A 27,928-nucleotide genomic window follows, 5' to 3' on the forward strand; every position below is an offset into this window, starting at 1 on the left:
AGTTTTCTTTCCTCGGCAGAAAGGCCTCTTCCATCACTGCCTTTCCCACAGTATAAATAAGTGTTGTAAACATAATGGTTTCTTGCATCTGTTAGGCACTGAACCTTTAGGCCATATTTCGCTGGCTTGCTGGGCATATACATTTTAAAAAGACATCGACCCCTGAATGAAACTAGCATCTCATCGATTGTAGCATATGCACCAATACAAAAAGCTGCTTGCGAGTTGCGGTTGAATTGCTCCAACAATGCAGATACAGCACATGCTGGATCATATTTCTTTTTTTCTCCCCTTTCTACGATATCATCAAATCTTAGGCACACCAAAAGAACATGGAATCTTTGAGCTGACATTGCCATTCTAAATATTTCTCTGCCGGTTCCATCAATTGCAAAAATGGTACTCACATTTTCATGATTAGACTTGAACACAGCTGTGTATATCAATAGTCCAAGAAGTGCTCTCATTTCAGTAGTGTCACAATCTCTCAGTTCCGTCCTGTCTTCATTTTTGTATTTTTCTCGTGCTCCCCGAATTTTTACGTTGGTCCATTTGACTATGTCAGTGATCATATCATCAGTAAAAATATAACTCCATGCGGTGATCGGGTCAACTTCACTTTCTTTCTGCTGAGGACCTCGCAATCCTGGAAGTTTCACAATGTTATGAGCAAGTACTCTAACATTTCTCTTTGGCTCTTCTGCCGACCATTTAAATTTATTCTTACCATAAAAAGCCTTAACCTGTTTATTTTCACATTCCTCGACATATCCATCACAACTTTCCTGAGAATCAGTGTCATGTTCACTTTCTATAACATAATCGCTTTCCTCGCGAGAGTCTACAACACTTGAAATATCACTGTCTATCTCATTCAACCACCCTGTCACTACACTCGAAAAATTAGGGTTATCTGCTCGTATTTTTGAAACTTTAGACCGTTCAGACATCGTAATTTAGAGCAAAAACATCCATGAAAATATTATATCAGTATGGAAAAAAGTCACCTTAATTGTGTTGTGGGGTCCCACGGGGCCAGTGGCACACAGAGCACAAAGGAGAACACCAGTGTTGGACTAGCCTCGTCGGGTGAGCATTCGAGAGCAACTGGTGGGAAGGTACCAAGAAGGACAGCTGCCTCAGCGGAAACAGAGATAAGATAACAGGACACAAACATCTACCCTGCCCCCAGGGACCCCACGACAGCAGTTAAGGGTTAAGTATCGGCCGATATTCAGAGTATCGGCATCGGCAGCATCTGTAAAATAATTGCCGATACTTCGCGCCGATACCTCAGTCCAAGTTCTTAAACTGTGTTACAGCAAATTATCTCTAGTACGTCCCTCTTGTTAACGTACAATCCAGTATAACGTATAAAGCCACCGGTCTTGAAACGCCATGCAAATTAATAGGCATAATAAATATATAATGTACGTTTTTCAAAGCCCTGGACTGTAATTTCTCGTTAATACGTATATTTTTGCAGATATTATTATACAAAATATTAAACATTTCCTCATTTCATTCACAATTCTATAGCTTTGTTTACAGACGTTTTCTTTATTTCGTTGAGTAAAATGGCAGGTGCAGTGCTGGTAACCGTGCGGATAGAAATTTCATTAGTATAAAAAAATGTCTGTTTTTTGTGTGATTGGTGTAGCAACATAACATTTATGCGGAATAATCAAGAGTTATAAATAAAAAAACTTAACTTTTTCAACTAAGAAAAAAATGATTCGATAATATTTATCCTACAAAATGCGTATTTTCGCGTTTGAATTTGTAGCAATGGATATTGGCCGATGGCGGCCATATCTGGCTAGGTACATAAAACGTGGATTATACAATGGCCAACGACTACTAATGCGTTTATGTTACCGTTTGTTTTCTGTTTCGATGACCTAACCCATAATTTGTTTGTAAACATCATTTCAAATAAACATCTTTCGCAATTGTACACAAATGTAATACGTATACAACATTTATTTAACAGATCTAGTGGCACACAGTTTCCGACGCTAGTGAACATTTTGTGACGTTTCGTGAAGCTTGTTTAATGGCAACGTGACGATGTGGATAACTAGTTTATATTTTTATATTTAGTGTATTTCGGCAGCATATGTAGGTAGGCCTAACCGTAGAAGTTATGAGTACCCAAAAGCGTGTGGGTATCAGCAATGCAAAGTTATGAAAGAAATTTCTCAAAGGAAAGTTCAAACAAACATTCTTGACTATATGAAAAAAAACTGTAGGTACTGTATGTTCAACAGTTGAACATTATTTTATAATTGGGTTTGAATATGTCCAGCTATTAGGGGAAAAAGTACACACAAAATGCAAATCCTGCCAATTATTTCTCATGAACTGGTACTGTTCCAATGCATGTCAGTGCATTTGGCATGTCTAATTCAACTGTAACAAAAGGTTGTGCATGATTTCAATTTTTGGTAAATATGTAGTGTACGGATTATCGTAAAAATTTTTTTTTAAAAATCTGAAATAACTTTCATTATATGCTCTTTTACGTCCTCTTTTCATTACAGCCTGCGGAGATAGGAAATTCCAAATACTTAATATGAAATTAGAAAATACTTTATATGTAAAATATCCTTTCATAACACAAACATTTCTTTGGTTAGTATCGGCATCGAGTATCGGCAGTATCGGCCCATAAGAATCGCTATCGGTGGAATCGGTGAAAAGTGGTATCGGCCCAGCCCTAATTCAAATGCTAACATTTCTCCACAAAAATCTGAAATTTGTTTCCTTGTAGTTACAATATGTTTTTTGCATACTGTAGGTAATACCTTTCATTATTGTCTCTAACAATACTCCAGAACCACAATTTTATAGAATCAGTGTTAGAAATGAGATAGGCCTATTATCAGGAGTATCGGGTATTGGGTATCAGATCTGTAAATTTGGAAATATCGGAATCGGTATCGGGTTTTTGGATATCGGGCCATCACTAATCTGACCTTCAAAAAAATTTTGTGGTGCATTAAGTGATAAATTTTGGTATGCAACAAAATGTGCGTGTACCTTAAAAATGCAAAATTTAGCACCATCAAGTTTAATGTGCATGGGCGTTTCCACCAGTTGTGTTCAAACACAAGATATACAACACAGCATGTGGTTTAATGCCAAATAAATGAAAAATAATTAATGCTACACACAAATTAAATTTAATTTAATTATTATATATTTTTTATATTAACCTTATTGCTAAAACAACTAATAAATATTTTTAATGTTGAAAAGCAGGGGAAGGGCCACTACCACCGTAACTCTCAAGTGACAGAGCTACGCAAGAGAGACAGTGCAAGTTTGTCATCAGGATTAACCCCCCCCCCCCCCCCCTTCCTGCCTCTCACCCCCCTCCTCCACCCTTTTGGGGCTTTTAGTGAACACAGCCAAACAAAAGAGACAGGGCATGATCTCTGTCACTTCCTTCCCAACCTCTCACCAGGCTGCTACTTGCTAGTGATCCAGTCTTGTGATGTAACAACACGCTCTCTTGCTTAGCAGTCTTTGTGTTTACTGCATGAATGTTTGCTTTATTTCACTGTTTTTTTCCTCTTGTTTAAAGATGCCATTAAATCACTCGTACTTACGATAGGGTCAACAAGGAGGCACTCGTAATTACTAGACAAATTTAGTATTGTTACAAGCGCAAGCAGAGCCACGACGCGCGCCGGGTTCGGTGCTGGCTGGCGGCCCCACACGGTCGCTGACGTCATGCGCCACCCGCTGACGTACTACATGCCACGCGAGCCTACGTCGTCGCTACCCCTCCCCTCCTCGCCAGCCCCCAGCGCCGGACAGTCTGTGGGAATTACGCGGGCCATCGCGCGAGCTGCCGGCGCCCATCTCTACGCTTCGGGCGTCGGGTCAGCACAGGATGACATGTGACTCGTCATCCCAGGTCGTCGCGTGAGCTAGCAATGCCCTTCTTGACGCTTCGGACGTCAGGTCGGCACAAGATGACGCGACTGGCCCCAGCCGCGCTCGTCACTTCTAGAAGGGGCGCCAGGGTCTATATAAGCCTGGATGCCGGCCTCCGCGAGAGTTGCTCAGCGAGTTTCAAAGAGGAGTGGTGCGACGGCAGTCATGGAGTGCGACGAGAGTTCGGCGACGGAGGTCCACGAGGAGTGCTGCGGCGAGAGTTGCGCGAGGGGTGCGGCCCAGCGAGGGGTGCGGTGTGTAAGGACTTGAGATACTGAGTGCGAATAATTGATTAGTAGGCAGCATTTTAAGTAAGATTATGTATTAGTGTTGTAAATATTAGCGGTCAATAAAACTTTGCAAAAAATAAATAAATAACTGGGCTATCCCTATACAAATCCAGTTCTTCACAATCAACGATTATGTAACAGTATGATTGATGTAGTAAAAATAACAGTGCATTACAAAACTGTTAACTTTGAGGGATTCATAGTATCCCATACTTGTATTTAATAAGTTCCACTGTATGTGTACTTCGAAGATGAAAATATAATATGAATAAAAAATGCAAGTACTGTGTTTAGTATAGGTTAAGTGTGTTGAAATAATATAAAATGGTGGTGCAAGGTTTTTGTTGTTTAAAACTTATCAATGTCATTTTAAATCTTACATAGCTCAATCATAGGTGAAGCCAGAATTTGTAGAGGAGACGAGGGCACCAAAGAATGCTATACGAATATAATTTAGCAAGGCCTGTTCATGGGAGGTCTGCGGGGTGTGGAATAACCCCCAAGCAGCAGGGTGACCGGCTATCCTACCACGGAAATGTTTTAAAAATATGATGCTTGAAAAAACATTCTTAGATGAAAATTCTCACGGATGAAAGGTAGATGCTTACACTACAACTGCTTAAGATTATGACCTTTTTGTTTCTTATTTTTAATCATGTCTGTTTAGAGTACCAATAAAAAAAAATTAATTCTGAATTGGAATTGACTTAGAAATTATTTTGTCAATATTTGCTTCAACTTTGTTTCAAAATGAAACATCCCTAAACTCATAAAAATAATTGACAGTGCAGAACAAAACTGGTACGCATGTTGAGAGCAAAAAAAAAAAAGAGGGAGACAGAGTGACAGTTACCTGCATCTCCCTTATCCTCCGGCAGGCGACCACTTGCATGAGGCCCACGGCGGCTCCGCCCCTCGCCCCTCCCGCGATCCAGTCCACCTCCGGGCCCTGGTGGAAGGTCCTCATGAGGAAGCTGTGCTGCAGCTCCACCTGCTGGATGGCCGCCGTGGGGTTGAAGTCCCTCGGCAGGAAGATGGTCTGCGAGCTCGCTCCGCTGGCCGACTGCCTCGGGGGCTCGGGCGGCCGCGGGCCGGTCTCGTCGCCCGCCTGCCCTGGCTGGGCCAGCGCCTGAGACACGTGCTGCGACTGCACTGACGCTCACCCACACCTGCTTGCGGCAGTCTCCCAGGCACAGTCGACAAGTTTACACTATAGTTGCTTCTGGGTTGGAGTGAGCCAGTTTACTGTTCTGGAAATACAGTGTGGAAATACTTGTTTTAACATGCAGTCTACTGGGATGAGCAAATGCTAAGCTATGTTTATGTTTAATTTATTGAGACTGTAGCAAAGGTGTGATTCTCAGATGAAAATGTACTTATAAATTTTGCGTTCATTGCACATAGTCTTTCATTTTCATTTTTTATTTTACTATGGATAGCATGTTCAATACATATTTGGTAATGTTTATAAATAATAATCACTAATTTAAATTTAACACAAAAATGGAAAGTCATTACATCCAGACCTCCCGGTTAGCTATGGTCTGAACTGCACAATTCATGAACACGTGAAGAAATGATGAAGCACTACGAGCCACAGGTCAAGCAGTTCATAAATATTAAAGTGGTTATTATTACTTATTAATTTAGAGTGAAGTCCTGTTACAGAGATTACAGCCATATTTTATAGATCTATTCCACTTCACCGAAAATTTTCACTCTCTCCACAATAACATAAAATAGATACATACATCTTATGGCATCTCATTGATACAAATCCATGTTTTATGAAATGTATGATATTTCTACTATATAGTCCAGCGGTCACTTGCAAACTGAAGGTACAAATGGCTGAGAGACTGTTGCCCTATCAGCACAGCCACCAATTAATATAAAAGGCTACACTTAAGACCTCCACTGCCACCCATGGTCAAAATATTCTAATTACACACAATGTCTGAAAAAACTTTGAAAAACTGCATGAAATTATCCCAACACATATATCAAAATAAAATTATTGGTAAGCCACTGATAAAAGTGACCAAATCCTGCAACTCTCAAATATTATTAGTCATACAAAGCACACACAGTATGGAATACTTACAAAATTCCTAAAACATTTCAGAAAAAGCTGTCTTCCTAATGATTACAATAATTTTTCTTACACATACTACTAATTTTGTGCACAATATAAATTAGTCACTACATTCAAACATGTAAACTAGTATCCCTAAAAAGCTTTCTTGAAATAAAATGCTCATATATCCTATCAAACAATTCAAAACATTTACAAATTAAATAAACACCATTTGACAAGGTAATCATGACCTTGCACAATATAATTCGCTTTTTTATTGTATTTCTGAAAAACATTACATTTAAAAAAATACAGATAAACTTCAATGAACCGCCACAATGCAGGTGATGAGTGTCTCAGATAATCGACAATAGCGGTTAGGGAAGTCATGCTTACAAACAGCTGTCAGCCAGCAACAGCTATCAATAGAAGGGTTGCTTCACGTAACAGCACACGCACACACCACATAAATTAAGGTTTGACTTCGAGTGTTGTAATTTATCGGGTTCATATCTCGTCAAAGATGATGGGAAAGGGTTGTGATATGAAGTAGCCTATGTACATTCGGGTAAACACAGCCGTCACACAGATTCGTGCTGTGAGTTATCGTGACATGAGTTTGACAAAGGAACGGCAAGTTAAGATCTTTAGCTGCATATGTAGCGTAATCTGTGACACACATGCTTTGCAGAAGAACATGGAAACATAGAACAGAGATGGTACGAGGTGTGTGAACCATTTTCAATAAGTCCCTGTGTGCACTCAACTCTCCCTCCCCAAAGCCATGACATGCGTCACTGTCCTGTCGCCAGCAGCAGATGTTAATCTTGCCCACTGCTTCCCTTCTTCACCTACTTTTCTGGATGTGTAAAAGAGAGCTGCAGACCTGGCTTTTGTTACTGCAGTGTTGCCAGATCAGAGGCACTGCAGAGCTACAGGCGACCGCTGGCTATGCCACCTGCTGAGCTGGGTGGTTCATTGTTGTGTATAATTTTTGTATTGTCTCGGATATGAAAGTCATCTATTATTAAAACAAATGTAAGCAAAACAGTATTTTGTCTGAACAAGGTCTTGTTTACTTTTTATACTAAGCAAATTCATTTTAAAATGCAGAAGCACAGTTTACATTTTAAAATACATACCACTGGAACTAAAGGAAACCCTTTAAGTAAATCACAGAACACTAAAATTTCTTAAAGAAAATACATTACACTATATGTATTTTCTTAAAAGTCTGTTACTTTTTTTCTGTAATGAGTCATTTATTTTTTTGTTTAGTAATCAACCTTATTCTTCTAAAGTGAGGCTGTCTGAGAATTCACTATCCTCTTGTTGTTCTAGTAAGTGCAGTAGTTCTGTTGACTCCAGTGCAGTTTGTTGAGTCATGCATTTAGCTGGTGTTGATTCTTTGCCATCATCCTCGTCACCACTGCATCTGTCATCTGCTGCCTTGTTAGAAGTGTTTAAATTTACACTCTCTTCATCAAATTTTATTAGAAAACTCATTGGTATTTTTCATGCTTGCAAGAAATGACTCAGGAAGTTTTTCCATCTCCTCTGCTTCATTGTCAAAGCCGTGGAAAACCGCTTAATTCTTTCATCACAGCAAATCTTCCGCTATGAAAGAGATCCCATAAAACGAGATAAATGGCTTCTTTAAATTCATAGATTCATATATTTCCAAAATTTCACCATTGCCTTATCTTCTTCAAGCAGTAGGCTTAAAAGTTCTTGTCGATAATGTCTTTCCGTGTTACGATTACACCTTGATCCATTGACTGAATAAGCTATGTTAAGTTTGGAGGCAAAAAAGATACAAAAAAATGTTTCTTTCTGCCAATTTCAGTCACTTTCATGTGGATAAGATAGTGCACTGTCCACAAAAAGCACTGCTTTTATGAACAAAACTTCTGATTACAATAAAAAGAAATCTTGTGGTTAAATTTTGAAATGAAACCACTATTTAAAAATCTTTTGTGTCATTCAATCAAATCTATTATGGTATGAACTAGGAAATAATTGTGGCAGCTTCACTTTTCTCACACACAGTAGTTTCAGTTTGTGCTGACAACTAGCATTAGCACAATGCATAATTGTGATTCACTCCTTTCTGAATTTGTGACTTTTCTGTTAAGCAGCAAGAGTTTGGCTTGGTAAGCATTTTCAGTACGAGCCACCCTCATCTGCATTGTAGACTTGATTTGACACAGAGTTGTGCATAACAATTACTTAGGTATGCGCTGGAGTTCTCCTTTAAACACATTTCCATCATTGGTATCACCACTTAGTTTTCACCTTCCAAAGTTAGTCCACCAATTCCGTGACTGGTTTCAAATATTGTCAACTAACCTATTGATGCGGAAAATTCTTGCGCTAGTCCTATTTTTCAGGAAAATTTGAGTCTGATGTGATAGAATCAATAACCCCAATAATTGGCACACACTCACACCTTTTCTGTTGAAACTATTCAAACAGACATGCATCCATGTTGCTGAAGCTAATTTACTTATTAGAAGTTGGCTGCTAACCAGTAGCCAACTAAAATTATAGTTTAAAAAATTAACAAAGTAAAATAACATATTCTTTGTGATTTTCTAATGATAAATGCTGTGTTGGCCTACAACAGTCAATAAGATAAATATATATATTTTTTTACACACACACACACAAATGTCAGCAAGCAAGTATGTGCTGAGAGGTCTCTGGACTCACCTGCAGAGAACCTCTGGAGCGACTAAGAAAACGCGAGAGCGTGAGTGGAGATGAGCAAGAGTGGTTCTGAGAAAATGCTCCCGCTACTTCGTCCTCCTCAAACCCTGAACTGTGTCCTTCCTCCTCGCTCATCCGCTCTCCAACACCTGCAGCCAATTGAACACTCGTCCACAACAGAGGCCGTCATGTGTTACGTGCCAGTGATAATCATGGCAATCTGCATGTACACAATTTCCAGGAGTAACAAGTCAGTTAACTTGAATGGCACAAAATAAATTTCTCATAATATTCCTCTTGGCTATGGAAAATAATTTAAGGTGAATTGTGACTGAATAAAATACTAAAGAAATTTAAGTTCACTAACCGTAAACCACACAATTGTAAGAAAGAATTTTGACTTACACTGGAATGCCAGTTAAATCATACAATAAAGCACAACTTTTTAAAAACTGTAATCAATTCTTTAATTATTTCTTGACATCTGAAATAAAATTAACATCACTTCCTAAACCTTTGTACTATCATCTATAGATAACGTAGGCTTAGAAAATTAGTTGTACCCCATACTATCATGCATATATAGCTAATTTATGTTAAAGTTACGTAGTACTTTTAACAATAAACTTAAAAAAAAAACCACAGTTTCCAGCATAAAAGACTATACTGCATGTAATGAAAGTGCATATTTTCAGTGATGAAGATTGAACAATAGATTTGGAACTTCAACTATTACATGAGGCCACTTGGTCTTAGGCATGGCAGTAGCATAACCATGCTTATCCACATGCAACTATAACTTTATGAGGAAATATTGTAAACATATAGTTGGTCATTCTGTATGGTCCGTCAGCCTCCATCCCTGTCCGTGCGCCCCCGTCTCTGTTCCCACGTCCTTGTCCGTGCTCCGTCCCCCCTCCCTCCGTCACCCTCCCCGTCCCACAACCAGGCACCCCCGTCCCCCATCTGCACGCCTCCGTCCCTGTCCGTGCGCCCCCGTCTCTGTTCCCACGTCCTTGTCCGTGCCACGTCCCCCCTCCCTACGTCCCCGTCCCCATCTGGGTGCGGGTGTGCACATGGGTGAGCGTGGGCATGGACGTATGTGTGTGTGTGCAAGTTTTATGCGGGCTGAAAGGCAAATAAAAAAGACTTTTTTCAGCATTCTGGCCTAGATACGAGAGAAAAGCCTTCTTGGGAGCAGAAATATGAGAGCAAGTATAGGCACCTGGAACTTCCCAGCCAGCAGTTTCACTCAATTATAAAATTACACAATTTATGGTTATTAAAAAAAATTAGCTATTTTTGGGACTGCAGAATCATGTTTGGCATAGAGAGAACTGGTCTTATTTCAAAGCAACTTTTGTTTTTAAAACAGATGATAACAGCATTATTGTTTTCATTTTTATGTATTCCATATATTTGTAAGGCTAGTGTATTATTCAGAAAATATGACACTAATATGTTTCTAAATGCCTATTTTGTTAAAATAGTGTAAAGTAACTGTTAAATGATGCCCCGATAATCTGTTATAAGCATGTCTTAAGGGTGTTTTCCAGTGGTCCGAATTTCGTGCCTACTTCAGAATGACTTCTAACTGATACATCACTCACAATAGCATGAAAACTGATGGCTGAACACCCTGACAGCGCTGTATAAGACTCAAGGTCGCGCCGCTGGGCATTCAGTTGCGAGACAGCCTTCAAAGGGGGAGGTTATGTCGCTCCACTCCCGAACAGTGGGTAGACGACGCGCGGAAGAAAATCGACCGTGTCTCTCCTAGCGGAGGGATAGCTAACTGCTTGTAGGCAGGCAGCAGGTAGACGCGGCCCCTGAAGGGGAGGGGGAGGAAGTGGCAGACAGAGACAAACAGCTCGGAGGCTCAGAACCCACTCCTCGCTGACTCAATCGCCTTGCTGGTGCCCGCCGCCCGGCTCAAGTGTCGGCAGGGAGCGCAGCGTTACGCGTGTCAAGCTACGCAGGCAGTGGAGTACTTCCACAGCGAATAATCTGGATGCCATTTCGTATACTTCCTAGATTCTCTTTGTTGCTCCTTCATCCACATGCAGGCACTATAATCACGGTCTGTCCGATATTATAAGCATATGCTTTTATAGGCCTAAATTATTTATTAGCTTTTTGTCTGCATTCAAAGTTAAAGGAAATCAATACACGCCTAGATTGCAGAATGAATGCGAAAACAAATTTTTATCTCTCTCTCTCGAATTTGTTGGTACCTATATGATATTGCATTTTGTTAGCCAAAAGAATACGCGTCGCTGTTTAAAAAAAACTTGCTTATTTGTCCGAAGGGGCTTGATAGATTAAACCGTTTTATTTTATCTGACGAAATAACTTATTCAAGACTTAAATCACACGGATCAAAATTGAACTGTTTCTGCATCAGATAATTTTATTGACGCTTTCTTAATTTTACTCATCAGAAAACTCAATGCACCATTCACTTTACACACATCATGAAACCTGCAACCACAAAATAGCTGTGAATCGATTCAGCATTTGTTGATAAATCTTTATAAAACCAAAACAGTTTTGCCGATATCTTCCTCATGTTATAGAACCAAGCAGAAGACTCAAAGAAATTCCGGTGAGGAGGCCGAACCGGCGTTGGTTCGTGACTCATCTCCAGCAAGACTGAAATTTAGTAGCACCGAGTCTGTCAAGTAGTTCGGAGCCCACTATAATCCTGGAGGTCTCGTCACATCTAGCCTATGTGAGCAGTGTGATGCTGATACTTTAAACTTTTTGTGACTTTTTTTATTTATTTTTTGATTATGGGTTTATAATGTTACTTGTTTCATGCAATGAAGCTATTCAGAGGACGTGCACAATTTAACACAGCTCTATACAGGAATACAGGAATCAAAACAACCAAACTGGCGCTGCTTACGTTTTTATAAGTGGTATAAAGCGACTCCCGAGAAGTTAAAGATGAAGTTTATAACTTTTAAAAACGTCCTTAAAACACGATTTACACATCAGATTACTTTGTAATATGATTAATTAAGTTAGTAAGCAGTTTTATCAGAACAAACGGTGTAAAGCAATAGGCGCATTGTAAACAACGAGAATTTATTGCATTACATCAAATGATGTTAAAACGGGACAGAAATAAAATGGTTCAAATAACGGTAACGTAAATAAGGGGTTTCGCTGTATAATTTTTGTAAGTGGAAGATGTAATCGTCCATTTACATTTATTTTAAACATGGGGGGGGGGGGGGGGGGGGATGACTTATATTAGTGTATCCAGGCCAGATTTTGCAAGTTAAATTATTGTAACATGAATTTGATTCGAATTGACGAATCGAATATCAAAAAATCCGAACTCTAATTCGGAAATTTAGAATATTCGCAGAAGCCTAGCATTCGGTAGCTGAAACGAGAACGTGCACGAGGACGGAGAGGACGGAGGAGCTCACGCCTGCTCTGGTGCGGGGGCAGCTGCAGCCGGGGAGGAGTCTTGCCCCAGAAGGGAGACGGCATGACGCGCTGCGGGTGCGGGTGCGCAAACAGCTGGACCACTCCCGTGCTGGCCAGCGACGTGTGGCTGTCCACCAGCTGGAGGCAGACGTTCTTGGCCTTCACCGCCGCTGCACCCGACAACCTGCGCAGGCAGGCACAGGTGGCGACGTGGCCCGGTCAGCCTGAAGCTGCAACTGCTGGGTAGGTATAACCCACAGGCTTGCGACCAGGTTCACTTCACACTCGCCATAAATTTACATTTTATAACTTGGTGGGAGGTGAACAATGTGACCAATTGGTCAGTGAGTATGAACAGATATTGATTTCGAGGTAAGAACATGAAAACTGTGCTCTAACAAAAGACAATCTTCACACAGTCCTTCACACAGGCCTTAATTCGGACATGTCAATAAATTAATAGTATATAATCCATTAAATTGTTTATGGCCTGCTTATACTAAACAACCTAGACAAAAGCAGTTCTGAAATTGAAGTTCCTGCTTAAAATTTGTTTGTACAAGGTACCTGTGCCTAGTATCGCTCACCTAAGATTATAAATTTAGAGTGCCAAACACATCTATTGGTGGTAGGCCTGTGAAAATATCAGTTTTTTTGGTTCGAATGGAATACGAACATAAATATCAATTTATCGAGAATATGATTATCGAATTTGAATAGTAAGAATGACAATTAGAATCCCACTAAAGATATTTATTCATGTCATGTAACAACTTCGGAAAATTAGACAAATGTTACTCAAATGAAAGGTTGGCTAAGCCACGTCAGCAACAATAATTATATGGAAAATATTTAAATTATGAAATAATGGCTATTTTTAATTCTGCAGCTAACCTAACCTAACTTAAACAATCAACCTTTCATTTCAGTTTATATTCGCCTCATTCTCCACAACTTGCTACTCTAACTACATTTTGATGAAGAAAATTTTCGCAAACCGCAAAATACTGTTAATTCCATTGCAATCTATTTTACAAAAAACCTGAATGTTTTTCTCCCAAATTTTGTATTCCCAAATTAGTGATTGAATGAGCTGTTTTCTGAATTGTTTACGTGATTTATTCCATTACTGTTTAGCTAGGCAGTAGCGAAAAAAAATTTTTAATACTTTTTGCATGGTTAAAACATCACTTACTGTTCATGTTTTTGATTATTAAGTCCCATTAAACATCAAAAAAGGTTATTTATATAGCACAAATTACTTCATCTCACCAGTGAACGTTGGTATATGTCAAACTCATGAGTTATACTATGTCAAGTATTCATAAGCAAACAAACATTCGTTATTTCGAAGTGTTGGTATTCGAGGTCGAATCAAATATAAATAGATTATTATATCCGTATTCATATCCAAAAATCTGAATATTTACACAGGCCTAATTGGTGGCTTTTGTGCATATCCAAGACTAATCTTAGAGGTCTCATGCAGATGCAAGTGTTTACTTCAAAATGGTGGCTAGTGGGCGATCTTTATAACCGACCCATATCAATTTTTTGTCACCCTTAAACAACGTAACAACAGGGCTCCAGTGTGTAAGTGTGGTACTGTAAGGGTGCAACTTACTTGTATCCAAACGTGAGGTCGATCCAGTGATGCAGCCGCTCCGACACATGCGGGCTCTCCAAGGCCTCGCGATGCCAGTCGACAAAGTCCTGGATGGACTGTGCCCAGGGAGGGATGTCCAAGTCCGGCATATCAGCGTGGATCGACTGCTCACATTAAGAGACAATACTGACTTCAAGCTCAGTTCCACGTTAGCACTGCATGAACGTACACGGGACATAACTCTTTATTAAAGACTAGATATTAAAACCAAAACTATGAACATTCACCACTGAAGAACTTTTGCTATGCAATAACACATGTAACCTAGTAAATTATTCCCATCATATACCTAACAGACAAAATATCATTCTAGAAACATATTGTACTTTTAGTTGACGAAAGATCAATCGGTTATCTAAGATTATGAAACAAAAATTTTATAGTGAGAAGATTCCACAATGAATAATACCTGGGATTTAGGTGGTAATGAGTAATGTTATTTTAAATTAGGATTCAACACTACAGCTGATTCTTGTTATTCTAAATCCACTAGTCACCTGAACAAATTTTAATATTTAAAAAATCCTAACAATTTCTACCTGCAAAAACCTACAGATATTTCTCAAGGAAGATTATATCGCAGTGACCTGGAACACGGTCGGGTCACAGAAGAACTCCGGAATGCACTCGTCAGGCGTCCATGCCTGCAGGCGCTGGATGGAGGAAGGGTACTCGGCCGGGACCCAGCGGGAGCGCACGTACTTGCACAGCACGGATCTGGGCGTGCGACGCGCGAGGTACACATAGTACGTGATCTCAGACAGCACATCTGACACGTGGTGAGGCACCTGCGCAAATGCCATTACAGAATAATAGTACACTGTTTCAAGTGTCTTGTGCATTACAGTAGCACAAACTTGCTTATACCGTAAGATAAAAATTTAAATGGCTTTTTTTGAGGAGATAAGGTAAGTACAGAGAAGCTATAAGAAGACTAAAGAGTTATCTCGGCTGTTGAACCGCCTCTCGAAGTAGTCGATTGGACAGACATTTCATTCTGCTTTGAGCAGGCATCATCCGGGTTGAGAAATCAACTGAAAGCTAAAAGTGGTAGGGCTCTATATAAACTGCCAGAGTTCTTCAGGCCTCTTCCTACTGATTCAGGTGTCAGCCAATCAGGAAAGGGCTTTCCTGCCAAAATGTCACTAATTTAATCTAACAAACCTTCTTAACTATTGAATATTATTTTTAATGTAGCTAACAAAACCTAGCCAACTGTTTATTCAATTTCAAAGTGTTTTGAGTGAAGCTTACATATCTAAAGACTAATCTATGATTCAACAGTATATTTAAGATAGCTAACCAAACCCAACTTAACCAACTGTTATAAGGTTTGATGTACCTACTATACTTAACCACTCATTAAATTAGTACCTATACTACTGCTAAATAGGGATTAGAATATTTTTCTTCTTCTTGTTTACTTATTCCTTCATAAGGGCATACTTGCCTACATTTATGTTCTAAGTGGGTGATAAAACATCCTTCCTTCTATATTTACATTAATTAGTTATTTAAAAATAAAAACTGTTGTTATTGTAGGTCTATCAGTAACAACAGATAAATGAGCTTTACTTACTTGCTAAATGAGAGGTAAGTGGGGAAATGATTTTTTTTTTTTTGCATTACATATTCTACTCAGGGTACATACACATATGAATTAATAGGACAGGGTTCCTATTAAATCCTTGGCATGTTACATGAATTTGTTCCATGTGAAATAAAAGTCATTTCATGTGATAAGCCTATCTGCAACAACAGCCCTGCATGTGTACAAGAACTAGATGAGAGAAAAAGATGATCTTTAGTATTTTTGCTTTATTTAAATACAAGGGAAAGAAAGGCTGGTGTTGAGTCAATATCAGAGTAAACACACGTAAATTTGGTTAGGCTTCACTAAAAATATTAATTCTTAAAAAGGAGTTTTCGGATTTCCTTATATTAATTATTCCTCTAATGCTTTTTATTTTAATCAGTCTATATCCTCCCACACCCCAAACTGGTTTTTAGTCTGAAATCTCCACCAGACTGCTTTTTGTGCACAGTAGAAGGCACACATGTTTCATTTTACTATCATAATTTACTTAACTATTTTCTCATAAAACACAACTAAAGGATATTTTACTTTCAGTACAACAGTGCACAAATTCAGCAGTTAACATCTGAAGAATGCATTTTAAATATACAAGTAGGGCAGCATGTTTAACAACTGCCCGCACTTACATGAACATAGATACAACTACTTAGTGCCCGTCAAGGCTATGATACATGTTCATGTTCCGGCGGTAAATGTGACATCCTATTTCCAGCGGCAATGTCTTGTGGCATAGAGACTTCCCGAATTGGAACACATTCCTCACATTTTACATGCCTTTACCCCTTTCACGTACAAGAAAGTGCACACATCTTGGCTTCTGGCGAACTTGTGTCAAGTGAGCAGCCGCCGAGGAGTATACTAGTGATTGATTAGTAAGTATACAAGGACTCATACTAGCTAGTGCGATATAGGGACAGTCCTATTTTTCCAATATATTTCTTGTACAAGTAAAGTGTGAATACAATTCATAACAAAATTTAGAAAAGAAAATTAACATTTGTTTCCCCGTGCATTCAATTCAGCAAATAAATTTATGAATTTATAAATTAAATTGGCCCTTCCACCAAAAATAAAAAAACACATAAACTTCCACCGAATGTGTTGCCACTGTATTCACTGGATGCTAGTTACAAGAGGCTGACCTGAGTTCCGTTGGACGGGGCGTCGTACGTGAAGTCGAGCTGCCTGTCCCCCTTGTTGAGGCGGTACTTGGAGCGGGACAGGTCCCGCCAGTGCAGGCCGCTGCGGCTGGTGAAGTCGGAGACCCAGGGCACGACGTGGTGGCCCGTGGGGTCGCCGTGTCTGCGGCCCGCCCGCTGGTTCAGCGCCCGCAGATACTCCAGGTTGGACAGCTGGCCCCGCACCCACAGCTCGCTCAGACGCTTCAGCTCGCAGCCCGCGCCGTCGCTGTCGCACCGGGGCTTGCGGCCTCGCCCGGCCTCGTCCGGACACTCCCCGTCGCAGGAGTCGGCCCGCCTCTCCCGGCACTCCGGGCGGGGCTCGTCGTGGATGTTGTCCTCCAGGTGGGGCATGATCTGCAGGTCAGGGTTGCGTGCTGCTGTCGCCCGGGGATACCCATCCCAACCGACTCGCTCATTTGTTGATCAACTCAAACCGAAAATTAGTAATGGAGATTCATTTGTCATGGTTATGAACTAAAATGCTAAGGCCATGTCCCATTAAAGATTATTTAGTGGCTTCACATTAACCAAGGCAAAAATAAGTGTGCCTTAATTATGATAGGTCAAGATTTTATACTGAATTATGTTAAATGAAGTGATAAATAACACTGCGAAAAAATTATGCTGATCACAAAATTTATTTTTTTAGTCAATTAAAATTTAGAAAATTTCTATTCCTCAACATTAGAAATATAAGCAATTTCAACTCAGTATTATGACACAGCACTAGCATAATGAAAGACAAACAAAATAAATCAAAGTTTATAAGAGAAGTACTTTTTTTTATGGGGTATAATGAACTTTATTGTAAGACTATGACCTCACAGAAAATTATTTACTTAGATTGTACAACATTCGTAAGCAGTATGAATTTCAAAACCATTTTGTTACATGTTTTGGGTATGTTCGGTCATTAACAGTATGACATCGTCCGGGCCTGCGGCCCCTGTCAAGTCCGATATGCCACCGCCCAAACACCACCCACCCTCCATTCAAACCTCCCGCCTACCCGTGCATACGTGTGTGTGCGTGTGTGTTCGCCCGGCAAGAGGGCGCTGTCGAGTCAGTGCGCCGCACCCCTAAAACATAAGTAAATATAATTGTGTTATTTGTTTTTATGTCCCCTAAGTGCAACGTGACGGCAGATCGGCCGGGAGGGTTTTATGTACTTTTAAGTAAAATAAAGTAACAAAATATAATAGCGTTTCCGGACATTTCCGAGGAAACCCGAAGCCAGACAATAATTAAATGTTCATTTTAATAATTGTAATTGTAGTATTCTTTTGCAGTATTCAGAAAATGTCACATAATTTTTAAATCATTCTTGTCTTGTTACTTTAGTTTCCCTTGGCACGAATTCGCAAATATCTTTAACGGCAATTGTTTCGGCGGAAGGATGCCATGTTAGTAGAGCCGAGCCATGATCTCAGCCCAGTCTTCCGCCATCAACGACCGAGAGTAGACGCGCCAGCACTCCGGGGACCTCACCGCTTGTTTTCACCGCTAAGTAATTCTGTTTAAATTTAATTCTTTCTAAATTGTTTCCTTTTTGTCCTCGGAGCTCCTCTCGGTCGGGGGACTGCATAATTAATTGTCTTACGACCAGTAACGGTCTTTTCTTCTATTTACTACGTAATTTGTTTGAGATGTGACCACGTGGTGGGTCTTAACACCTAAACCGATTCGTGCCGCGGGCGTTTTAAACAGTTTCAACCATGTACGTGTGTAAGTTGCAGTAACCGAATAAATCAGGTGTGTAAATCCGACGTATTATTTTGTTATTTAAATCTGTTCGACCACGTGGAGTGTGACGGCGTGTGGGACGCCTGAGAGCCCACTGCGTAGATAATAGCGTGCCCGACGCTGAGAGCGGGCAGGGATTCGTGCTAGGTGTATTCAGGGGGAAATTAAAATCACGCCCCACATGGGCGACGTCACGACCCTGGGAAAGAGTCTCACATCGGTCCGTGCACGTGGCACGGTGGCGCACATAAAACCCAAGCACGCCTTACAATTCAGTCATTAAATATCAGAGACTACGGCCCCCATATCAAGTACTAGTGGACAAGTTTTGTTTACATTCATAATGAAAAATAATTGAAATACTTTTTTTTCCATAAATATTCTTCATTTAAAAATTGATTTTGATTAGGTTTTTTTATTTCCATAATATTTTGTCTATTTCTATAATTAAAAACTGTTTATCTTTGAAGTGTAATCCACACACCTGTGTTTTGAGTCGGGAGCAGTGATCTCATGTCCCCAATGACGGCCAGACAGCTATTGTGCTACACTTAAGCCAAGGCCACACAGAAAGCTATGTTCACTATGTTCGCTGCGCCAGGTGGGCAGACGGGAAAGTCTAGTTCACAATGTCGGATAGATGCATGCCGTGGGATTCAATGATGATTCTGAAGATGATATAATTCTGCTGGCTCTCACAATAAGTAAACATAAAAAGAAATAAGTTCATGAAGATAATCTAAAAGGATATGAATTTGGAGAACTTTATCATTTAAAGAAGCAACTGGGTGAGGAAGAAGCCAAATTTATGGAATATTTCAGAATAAATAAAACTCAGTTTGATAGCATTCCCTTGAAATAAAATCCCAGTCACTGTCCTGCATACCATGCCTTCTATATTTTTCAATCTCTTATTTCATAAACATGGATATTTTCGTACTTCTTCGATAAAACTTTTCGTCAACATGATAATAATTTAATGCAAACACAGAAGTACAACACAATTCTACGCAAAAACAGACTTTTTGTTTACCTGCGCTTGTGCAAAGTCAGCGACGTTTTGGAAAAATAGTAGAGGACCAAACACCTGGTGCCGTCACCAACACAGCGAACACAGCGAACACAGCTTTGTGTGACCAGTGACACCCGAGATGCAGCTGGCTATATTTTACTTGTGTAGTGAACATCATGAACATAGCGAGCATAGCGCCCTGTGTGGCCGTAGCTTAATTCCACAGCTTTGCATACATGCACAACGAACCAGTTTGACTTAGTGCTTAGGGTTTTCTGCCTATTTATAATTAAACCTTTGGAAATATTAACACTGACAAAGTAATATTAATTAATGTACTAAAAAAGAAATAGGTTTCTGAAGATTTTAAAATAAAACTGGCTTATAAAAAATTACTATAAGTACTGTTTTCTTGAAAACTGCTAAGACATACAGCTAATTTTTCCTTTCAGCTGCCTTCAAAAAGTCCAAAACTACTGACAAAATCAACAAAAAAGAGAGATAATGTAGACAGTTTATGGAAAAGAAAATCAAGGCTTTAAAGACATAACATAGTGCTAGATTCAGTGCATGTGTTAAGCAATGAAATTAAAGACAATGTTCTCACAGCGTGATGACTTGTCTCAAGTCGCTAGAAAATGTGAAGAGCACTAATTTTTTTAAGGCTTACAGGTATTTAAATACTCCAATTAGAAGAATGTTTGGTAAAATGGCCTGTATCTTGTAGCAGTGCAAGCCCTTACTCTCTTGAATTATAAAACACTTATGTTAAGATTTATTATGCTTTTAATAGTAGAATGCTTGGTTACGTTTTTTGGTATGATGTAAATAACAGCTGTTTGTCATTTCTGGAATTATTCGTGGCTAAGCAAGGTAACTTAATGCTCATATTTTACTTTATTTCATGGCTTTTGGTATGTCAGATAATTTACTTATTTTAATTTGGTAAAGTCATTGAATGTTATTTTTTACCTATTTTTTGACCAGTTGACAAGGTTTTCAGATGTTTTAAAATATTTTATGTATTACTTATCATTGGTCTTTCTCTGGAAGTAGGGTAATGCAATGTGTTTGTAAATTACATCGGGATGTAATAATAAAAATAGTGTGAGAATGGAAAATTGCAAACATTCCTATGGGTGATATCAATGTGTTAGAAAGAGACCTAGAATAAGAAGGCCCCAGCTATGTGGCTGCAGAGATTTTTCGTGTATTGTAAAGAATGCCAGGATTGTCTGATTTTTCAAAAGATTTAATTATTGGTTGTTGAAGACACGTGACCACTGCCCTCCTTCATGAATCAGGTTGTCCAATAGTCATTATTTGGTCATTTGATCGTGTTCAGGCGATGGCTCACCAAATTAGGTATTAGGTAGTCCTAATGCAGTTAAAAGTGAAATTTTCATAGTTGAGGTCTGGGCTACGCCAACTAAGAACCTTTTCTCAGACTTAAAATTAGAATTCATTGACCACAAACTAGGCAATGGTGATGAGTTATGTCTTCGCTCCAAGGATGAAGTCCATTGGTTGTACAATGCTATTGAATCACTTTTAAACCACAAAAGTTCACTTTTTATTTTTATTGTTGTGAATGTAACTGTTTTAAATCCATTTATATCGTCAATTACTTTATAATAAAATGCAGCATATTAATTGTACTACTATTTTGGGGGAGTAAATATTACAAAACAACTTTATAAATAAAAAAACAGTAACACTAAAATCCTCTGATTCAAAAATGAATTTGGAATAAAAATAAAACCACAAAATTTTGTCTCTAGCTATAAGTGAAAAACTTGTTTTGGTGTTAGTAAAGAATGAAATATGTAATAGTGTCTTGGTCAAATTATGGCCACCATTGGGCTTATAGAATTTTTCGGTAAGGAAGAATAAAATTTGTTAAAACTATTATATGTTTCAAGAGGGTTTATTACTTTATTTCATTTAAGAATCATAGAGAGTAACTTTTAATAGAACTGAACAGTATTTGGCACTCAGAAATATTTCAAATTGTGCTGTCCAGGGTTCAAACTTGACCCCAAGATGCACGAATATATGCGCTGAACAACAAATGACCAAGCCCTGAGCTGAATCAGGGATACAGAGGTTAGTGAGTTTTGATTACCGTTTCAATAATGACAAGCAATAGTATTCTTTACAGGCTTGTACTCTTATATTTTATTCTCTTTAAAATAATGCATATAAAAAACACCACAATGGCAAACATTAAAAAATGGTCAATACAACTATCGTGCAGATAAAGACGAAACCATCAACATGGTAATAACAAGTATTACGATATAGATACCTTGCAGCAACACGCTGTGAGGTGGACTGGAGCTTACCCCAATGCCCTGGTAAAATGGCAGTTAAGCCACTTCTTCCAACCGCTCCGATAGCAGTATTGTCTATAGCAAGGGGGCTGTTATTGGCTAGGAACTACCTACTTTCTTGTGCCCTGATCCACCTAGTATTTAGCTCGAAACTTTTGTTTTGTGAACAAACTTGTAGGACTTCAATAATAGTGGTTAAACACTTTCTGAAATTATACTTCGTTAGAATAAGTGAGGTTGCTAAACAGTGTTGAATTCAAATTCCCTCATTTGGAGTGCGGCGGAGGGATACGGAGTGCCGGCGGGGGAGACGGGGGAGCAAAGAAAGGACAAGATTGAGGATGGGACGCGGAGAGAAAACGTGTGTGTAAGGTGCACAGGGGAGGAGTAAGGAAGCGGAACTGCAAAAAGACTGGATCAACGTGTTGCGAGTTGGTTGAGTGGAAGTGATGTGACAAACTCTTGTGTAGCCATTTCTCAGTAACCACTGAACCGCTGGAAAATCCCTTTGGTTGGGGAGTTGTGCAACAACCAATGGCGCCCGAACAAACGTGAGTCGGGGGTGGACAACGTTACAACGCATAAGCCTAATTAAATATAAAAATAAAAGGAAAACAGTTATTTAACGTGAATCATAACTAGCATGTATGGATTATATCTTTAAGGAAAATTTTGTTAGAATAAATTACACATCTTTAACAAAAATCAAATATCCTATAAAACATCAATAAAGAAAATACATGCAAAAACCATTATGAAAATATTACATAAATTTTCATTAGAGATGATAACAATAATTCACATGTAGTGCATAATGATGCACAGAGAATATCTTATACAGAGATAAACTCTAGCACAACTATTATTGAAATAAAACATTAATTTACAATCTACACAATTTGGTAAATGACTATGCAAAACCAGCACACTAAGAGATGGTCATATAAATTTAAATATAAAATATATAAAAATGATGAATAAGAATATAAGTATCAAGATTACATATTAAAAATTAAATAATTATCATGTATGGCATTTAAGCCCTGAGTACAAAATGATAGAGCTAATCCACGCAAAAGTAATGGTTCAATTTACAGTGTGCCAGGCACCTATAAATGCAAGTCAAACAGAACAGGGCAGGCCATCAGAAGTTACCATCAGAATGCTCCAAAACAGACCTAATTATATGATGCTAAATCATGAGCTAGAAAGAAAACAAAGGCAAACATTTACTAATTTTACAAAACAGATTATGGGTTGGGTGTCACGAACTTCAATAATACACTTAATGCTGAAAGACAGAGAGCAGGACTAAATGATCCAAAAGGGCAGACCAAGATTCATGACAACCGCAACGTTAAATAAGCCGAAGTAAACCACAGGTTGCTTAAAAGTTTGAAAATAAGGAGAAATTGAACAAACCTGACATAAGTACGAGACACGGCTCTGTTCAGCATGGTTTTTCTTCCTTTTTACATAATTTATTCGCAGGCACCAATGCAGTATACAAGGCACAAGTAAATTTGATGACAGCTGCCTAAAGAAAAGTCTTATTGTTTTACTGACATTTATGTTATATTAAATGGTGTTGCTGTTCGACACCTGAAAAAACAGCAGAACAATAAATGAATTCAAATAAATTACGAACCATGCTGGATGCCGCCCTCGTCACACAAATTGGAGGAATCCAAAGGCAGCCAGGTCACAACTACATCACGAGAGTGAAATCACAAGTTGGAGCTTCCTACTCTATAGACGAGGCGTGCATAAGCCTAACTGAAAATAAGTAAATACCTACACAGAACCAAGACGAATAAGAACGAGAAGGCTAGTGACAACCCTTACAAAGCCTAGCAAGCCCCTAGTGTGCATGACTCGAACTAGAGAAAAGGAGAACTCTCAAAAAAAAAAAGTGGGGTGGAAAGGCAAGGAGGGGAAACAGTGAAGTGACGAACGTAGGCTCGCGTGCGGGCAGATGCAAATTTGAATTTGCGCTGCAAAATATTGTGCACATAGCAGTGATCGATCTTTGTCATAAGTAGGACAACATGGTCTATAGAGCATCCCACTCTTAGATTGCAGTGTGGAAGTAAATGGGCGCATTCTCTCTCTCTAACACACGCTGATTGCCGTTAGCGCTGTCCTTGTTTCTTCGTGCGTTGTTGCCAAATATCAAACGAAATTAAAATTTTAATTTTTGGACCAAGCTTTACTTCATATTGTATAGCATCGAAATACGCATCAGGCAATGCTTATTTTGAATACTTAACAATATTTTAAGTGTCCGAAAAAATTAAAAAACATAACTTATTCACTGCGAACTATTTTGAAGTATTCCGAGATGTTTCACATAAAAAAAACAACATACATGTGTATTTCATTCAGATTTTTTTTATTAATAAATTAATGCCTTAGGACGCCACCGAACAAATGTTAAGACAAAAACTATACAGGTTTCACTTAAATAATTTTTTTAATATATTGAAATGCATTTTCTCACAAACTGACACATCAAAAAGTTGACCAGTGGATAACTTTTTTTCTATTAAAGATAGATGGGGGACGAAAGCGTGAAAAATGTTGACAATGAATTGAATTAGTTTTTAAAAGCAGTTCCATCTCAATTGCTTCTACAATTTCCGTGGAAATGGCTGTTAAAGATGTGTCTTATCAGTACAAGAGCGCGCTGCAATAGAGGTTTCTCTCACAAGCTGCCGTCGTAAGAGGAAACAGGGTCGTGTGTTTAGATAAGTGGGGTTCTGTCCTGCAAGCAATTTCAAATACATGGCTTCCTTAGTCAACCATGTATTTCCTTAGACACGCATTTCTGAAAACCAGCCTGCCAGTTAGTATCGCGTCTCGCGACGAAGCAACGCGTTGTGTCCGGTGACTCATTAGAGTTATAATTTTGACAAATTATATACTAACATACGTGATTTTATTTTCTACATTTATTTTTATTACGTACATATAAAATATGGAAGTTAGAACACCGAAAAGAAATTATATCGGTAGGCTACGCGGGAGGGAGCGCAAGATTGTGTTGAATGTATTTGAGTATTTTTCAAAAAATATGAGTGTGTGCAATGCAATTAAGGAAGCTTACCATTCTTCTGGTCAGCTCTGTACTACTCTTATGGAAGGGGTATCAACATTGGTCAGCGGTAGCAATAGTGATTAAAAGGTATGTGATGTTATTAATTTCTTAATCAAGTTAACGTTAGATTTATCGTATAAATTCCTATGAATGATATGTGTGTGAACAGAGTCTTGTTGTAAGTTATAGTTAAAAAAATTCCTTATCGGCACAGCCTAAAGGTGCAGGAAGAATTTTATGATTATATGTTTTTCTTTACATTAGAACAAAACGGGATTTTTATATCCTTAAACTCATATTTTTTTCTTCCCCTTGCAGTAATGGTTGTTACAAAATATATTTTAATCGAATCTTGAACATAATATGTAAAATGTATCAAATAAATACGAAGGAATTTAATAGCGATGATGGTACAAATTTTTGAATTATTTTTTTATCCTTCTAAATACCAAGCACCTTATCAAATATTGTTTTTGACAAAGTTTTGGAAAATAATTATGATATTTACAAACAATTTAAACAGATTTGATAAGGTGTCTACTAAGGCAGTTACTTTTTTTTTTGTCCGGTGAAAATATTTTTCGAACCCATGCAGTTATGGCTGGTGGTATCAAAAATTTATTTAGAAAACATTTATTGGCATTAGGTACTCCGCGTTATCATACGTTAAAACGGATGCGATATTATTCATATTATGGGAGTTGTTGCGATTTTTCTGTTTTTCAAAAAATCTTCCCCATTTCGACCCAATTGTTCGGATTTTTCCCATAACTTACTCGACCGAGTATTTTCATTACCGTATTTTATTTATCATTTTGGACATGACTTGTCCAAAAATACGGCATTTATCGGGCCCATGAAAATGTGATATATATGGGATTTTTAGAACATAAAAGAAAACTATAAGAAATTTTCGTCTACAATAGGTAGTTTTTATTTGAAATTTACATAAAAGTGGCATTTTACAAATTTATATGTGTAATAGTATAAAATATTATAAATTACGATATGATTTCTTAAAATGCTTCTTGTTCGATCCGAATTACAAAGACACACATCTCCTGAAATACGTTATGTGTTAGAGATTTGGCAACAGCGCGCGCCAAAAGCCGTGTACTGCAATCTAAGAGTGGGACGGGCTATAGACTGTTAAAATTTTCATGTGCTAAGATTTTTCAATATGTTTATATTATATAAAGTGTATACATTTTTAACAATGTTTTAATAAAATTAAAACAATTATTTTGTATATTAGGCTATTACATTGAAAATTGAAAACATGGTTTCTCTTTACTTTAAATATTAATTACTATGATTTTTAATTTGAAAATTTTAACCAACCTTAAGTTCATATCAAAGTACACTATTTTCTAGCCATGAATTGAAGCTTAGAATTATTTTTCAGGAATATTTTTTTATTTGTGCAATAATAAGTACTATGTGCAATAGTAAGGCTTCTTCACCTCTTCTTAGAGGTCTACAAGAAATTATCTACAAAAATACTATTCACAAAATGTATAACATCAATTAAAAGCTTGACCACCTTTATCATGACATGCATAATTATGGTTTTTCTTTTCCATAACTTCATAACCACAGCAAAGGCAGAAATGATAAGTATTACTACACTTGGTACTGTGTAATACCCTTAATATAACTTGTCATGGTGCTTTCACAGCAGACAAAGGAATTTTTGAACCCTAAACACATATCAGTCTATATTGCCTTGTAGGTCTGTATTCTCGCAAATTTTTGCTCAACTGTTGAAAACCTTACATGTCTTGATCAAAAAAATATACAAGATATGTGGGTACATAATGAAGAATCAAACAATAAACAAAGAAAGGTATGCAAAAGCACCAGTTCAGCGTAAATGCCTGCTACTTGGCTCCGTGCACTACATAGCTAAGGGAGAGTGGCATCATAATTGGTAACCACAGGATCTGCCACGGTGGATTACAGGCATTCTATGCATCGTACAGGACTCTGGATTTTACTGAAATGTTTTTATATTATGTTTTATTGTCTATGCTTTCTATCATAATAATGTAATCCATTGTTCATCATGTTTATTATCTGTATTTGTCCTTGAGATTTTTTTGTACTGTAGTGAACTGTCCTGTCCTTTGTGTATGTTGTGCCACCTCAACCTGTTGATGGGAAGGTTACAAAAATAAATAAACAAAAAACAAAATCATTAATTTAATTGAATATTGCCTAAAATTGAGTTTTCTAAGTTCACAGTGTTTCTAAATATAAATAAACGTGCATTAATTGGAAACTAACTGGAAAGCTAACTAACAAAAGTACCTGGACAATAAACAAATCAAATAGAATAAAATAGGTGAGCAAATGTTTGCAACAAAATAATAGTTTTGCATAGCTCAGTTCTGCACAGAAAGTTTTGTGATTATGGGAATTTAAGATAATTGCTGACCTAAACCTTTTGGGTACTTATGGTATGGTGCTTAAGCATTTAGGTGGATGTGATTTGTCACACTTTGCATGAAAGCATGTTACGTGAGCAAGCATGGCCGAGGTTTCTGAAATGTGAAGGTCAATAAGATTGCAGACAAATAAGTTCAACCACAGATATCAATAAAGTAGTATGACGAAGTGTGTTAATGAAACCATTAAGTTAAGAAATTTATAAGTTTTTGATTTTTCACATATAATTTTATACAGAAACCAATGGGGTTTAAAATGAACACATAAAAAAACTAAGAAATGGTACTATCAAAACTTTTTTTTTTTTTTTTAATGATTTTCAAGGCAAAAAAATTGCATGTGGGCTTTCAACTGGTTTTGGTGACACAACTTTGAAAAAATATATTTTT

General features: G+C 38.1%; 1 protein-coding gene across 1 annotated transcript in view; it reads right to left on the bottom strand.

Annotated features, from left to right (window-relative positions):
• LOC134531630 (WD repeat-containing protein 81) overlaps positions 1-27,928 on the bottom strand; it is a 203,950-nt gene that overhangs the window by 151,568 nt on the left and 24,454 nt on the right. Inside the window, exons 5-10 of the mRNA XM_063367388.1 lie at positions 16,868-17,260; positions 14,716-14,916; positions 14,087-14,232; positions 12,462-12,646; positions 9,025-9,170; positions 5,089-5,364 (exon numbers count right to left, since the gene is read on the bottom strand). Of these exons, the coding sequence (XP_063223458.1) occupies positions 5,089-5,364; positions 9,025-9,170; positions 12,462-12,646; positions 14,087-14,232; positions 14,716-14,916; positions 16,868-17,260 (1,347 nt within the window). The remainder of the gene's footprint in view (positions 1-5,088; positions 5,365-9,024; positions 9,171-12,461; positions 12,647-14,086; positions 14,233-14,715; positions 14,917-16,867; positions 17,261-27,928) is intronic.

This window comes from Bacillus rossius, chromosome 5 (assembly GCF_032445375.1).
Source record: "Bacillus rossius redtenbacheri isolate Brsri chromosome 5, Brsri_v3, whole genome shotgun sequence".
Taxonomy (NCBI): Eukaryota; Metazoa; Arthropoda; class Insecta; order Phasmatodea; family Bacillidae; genus Bacillus; species Bacillus rossius.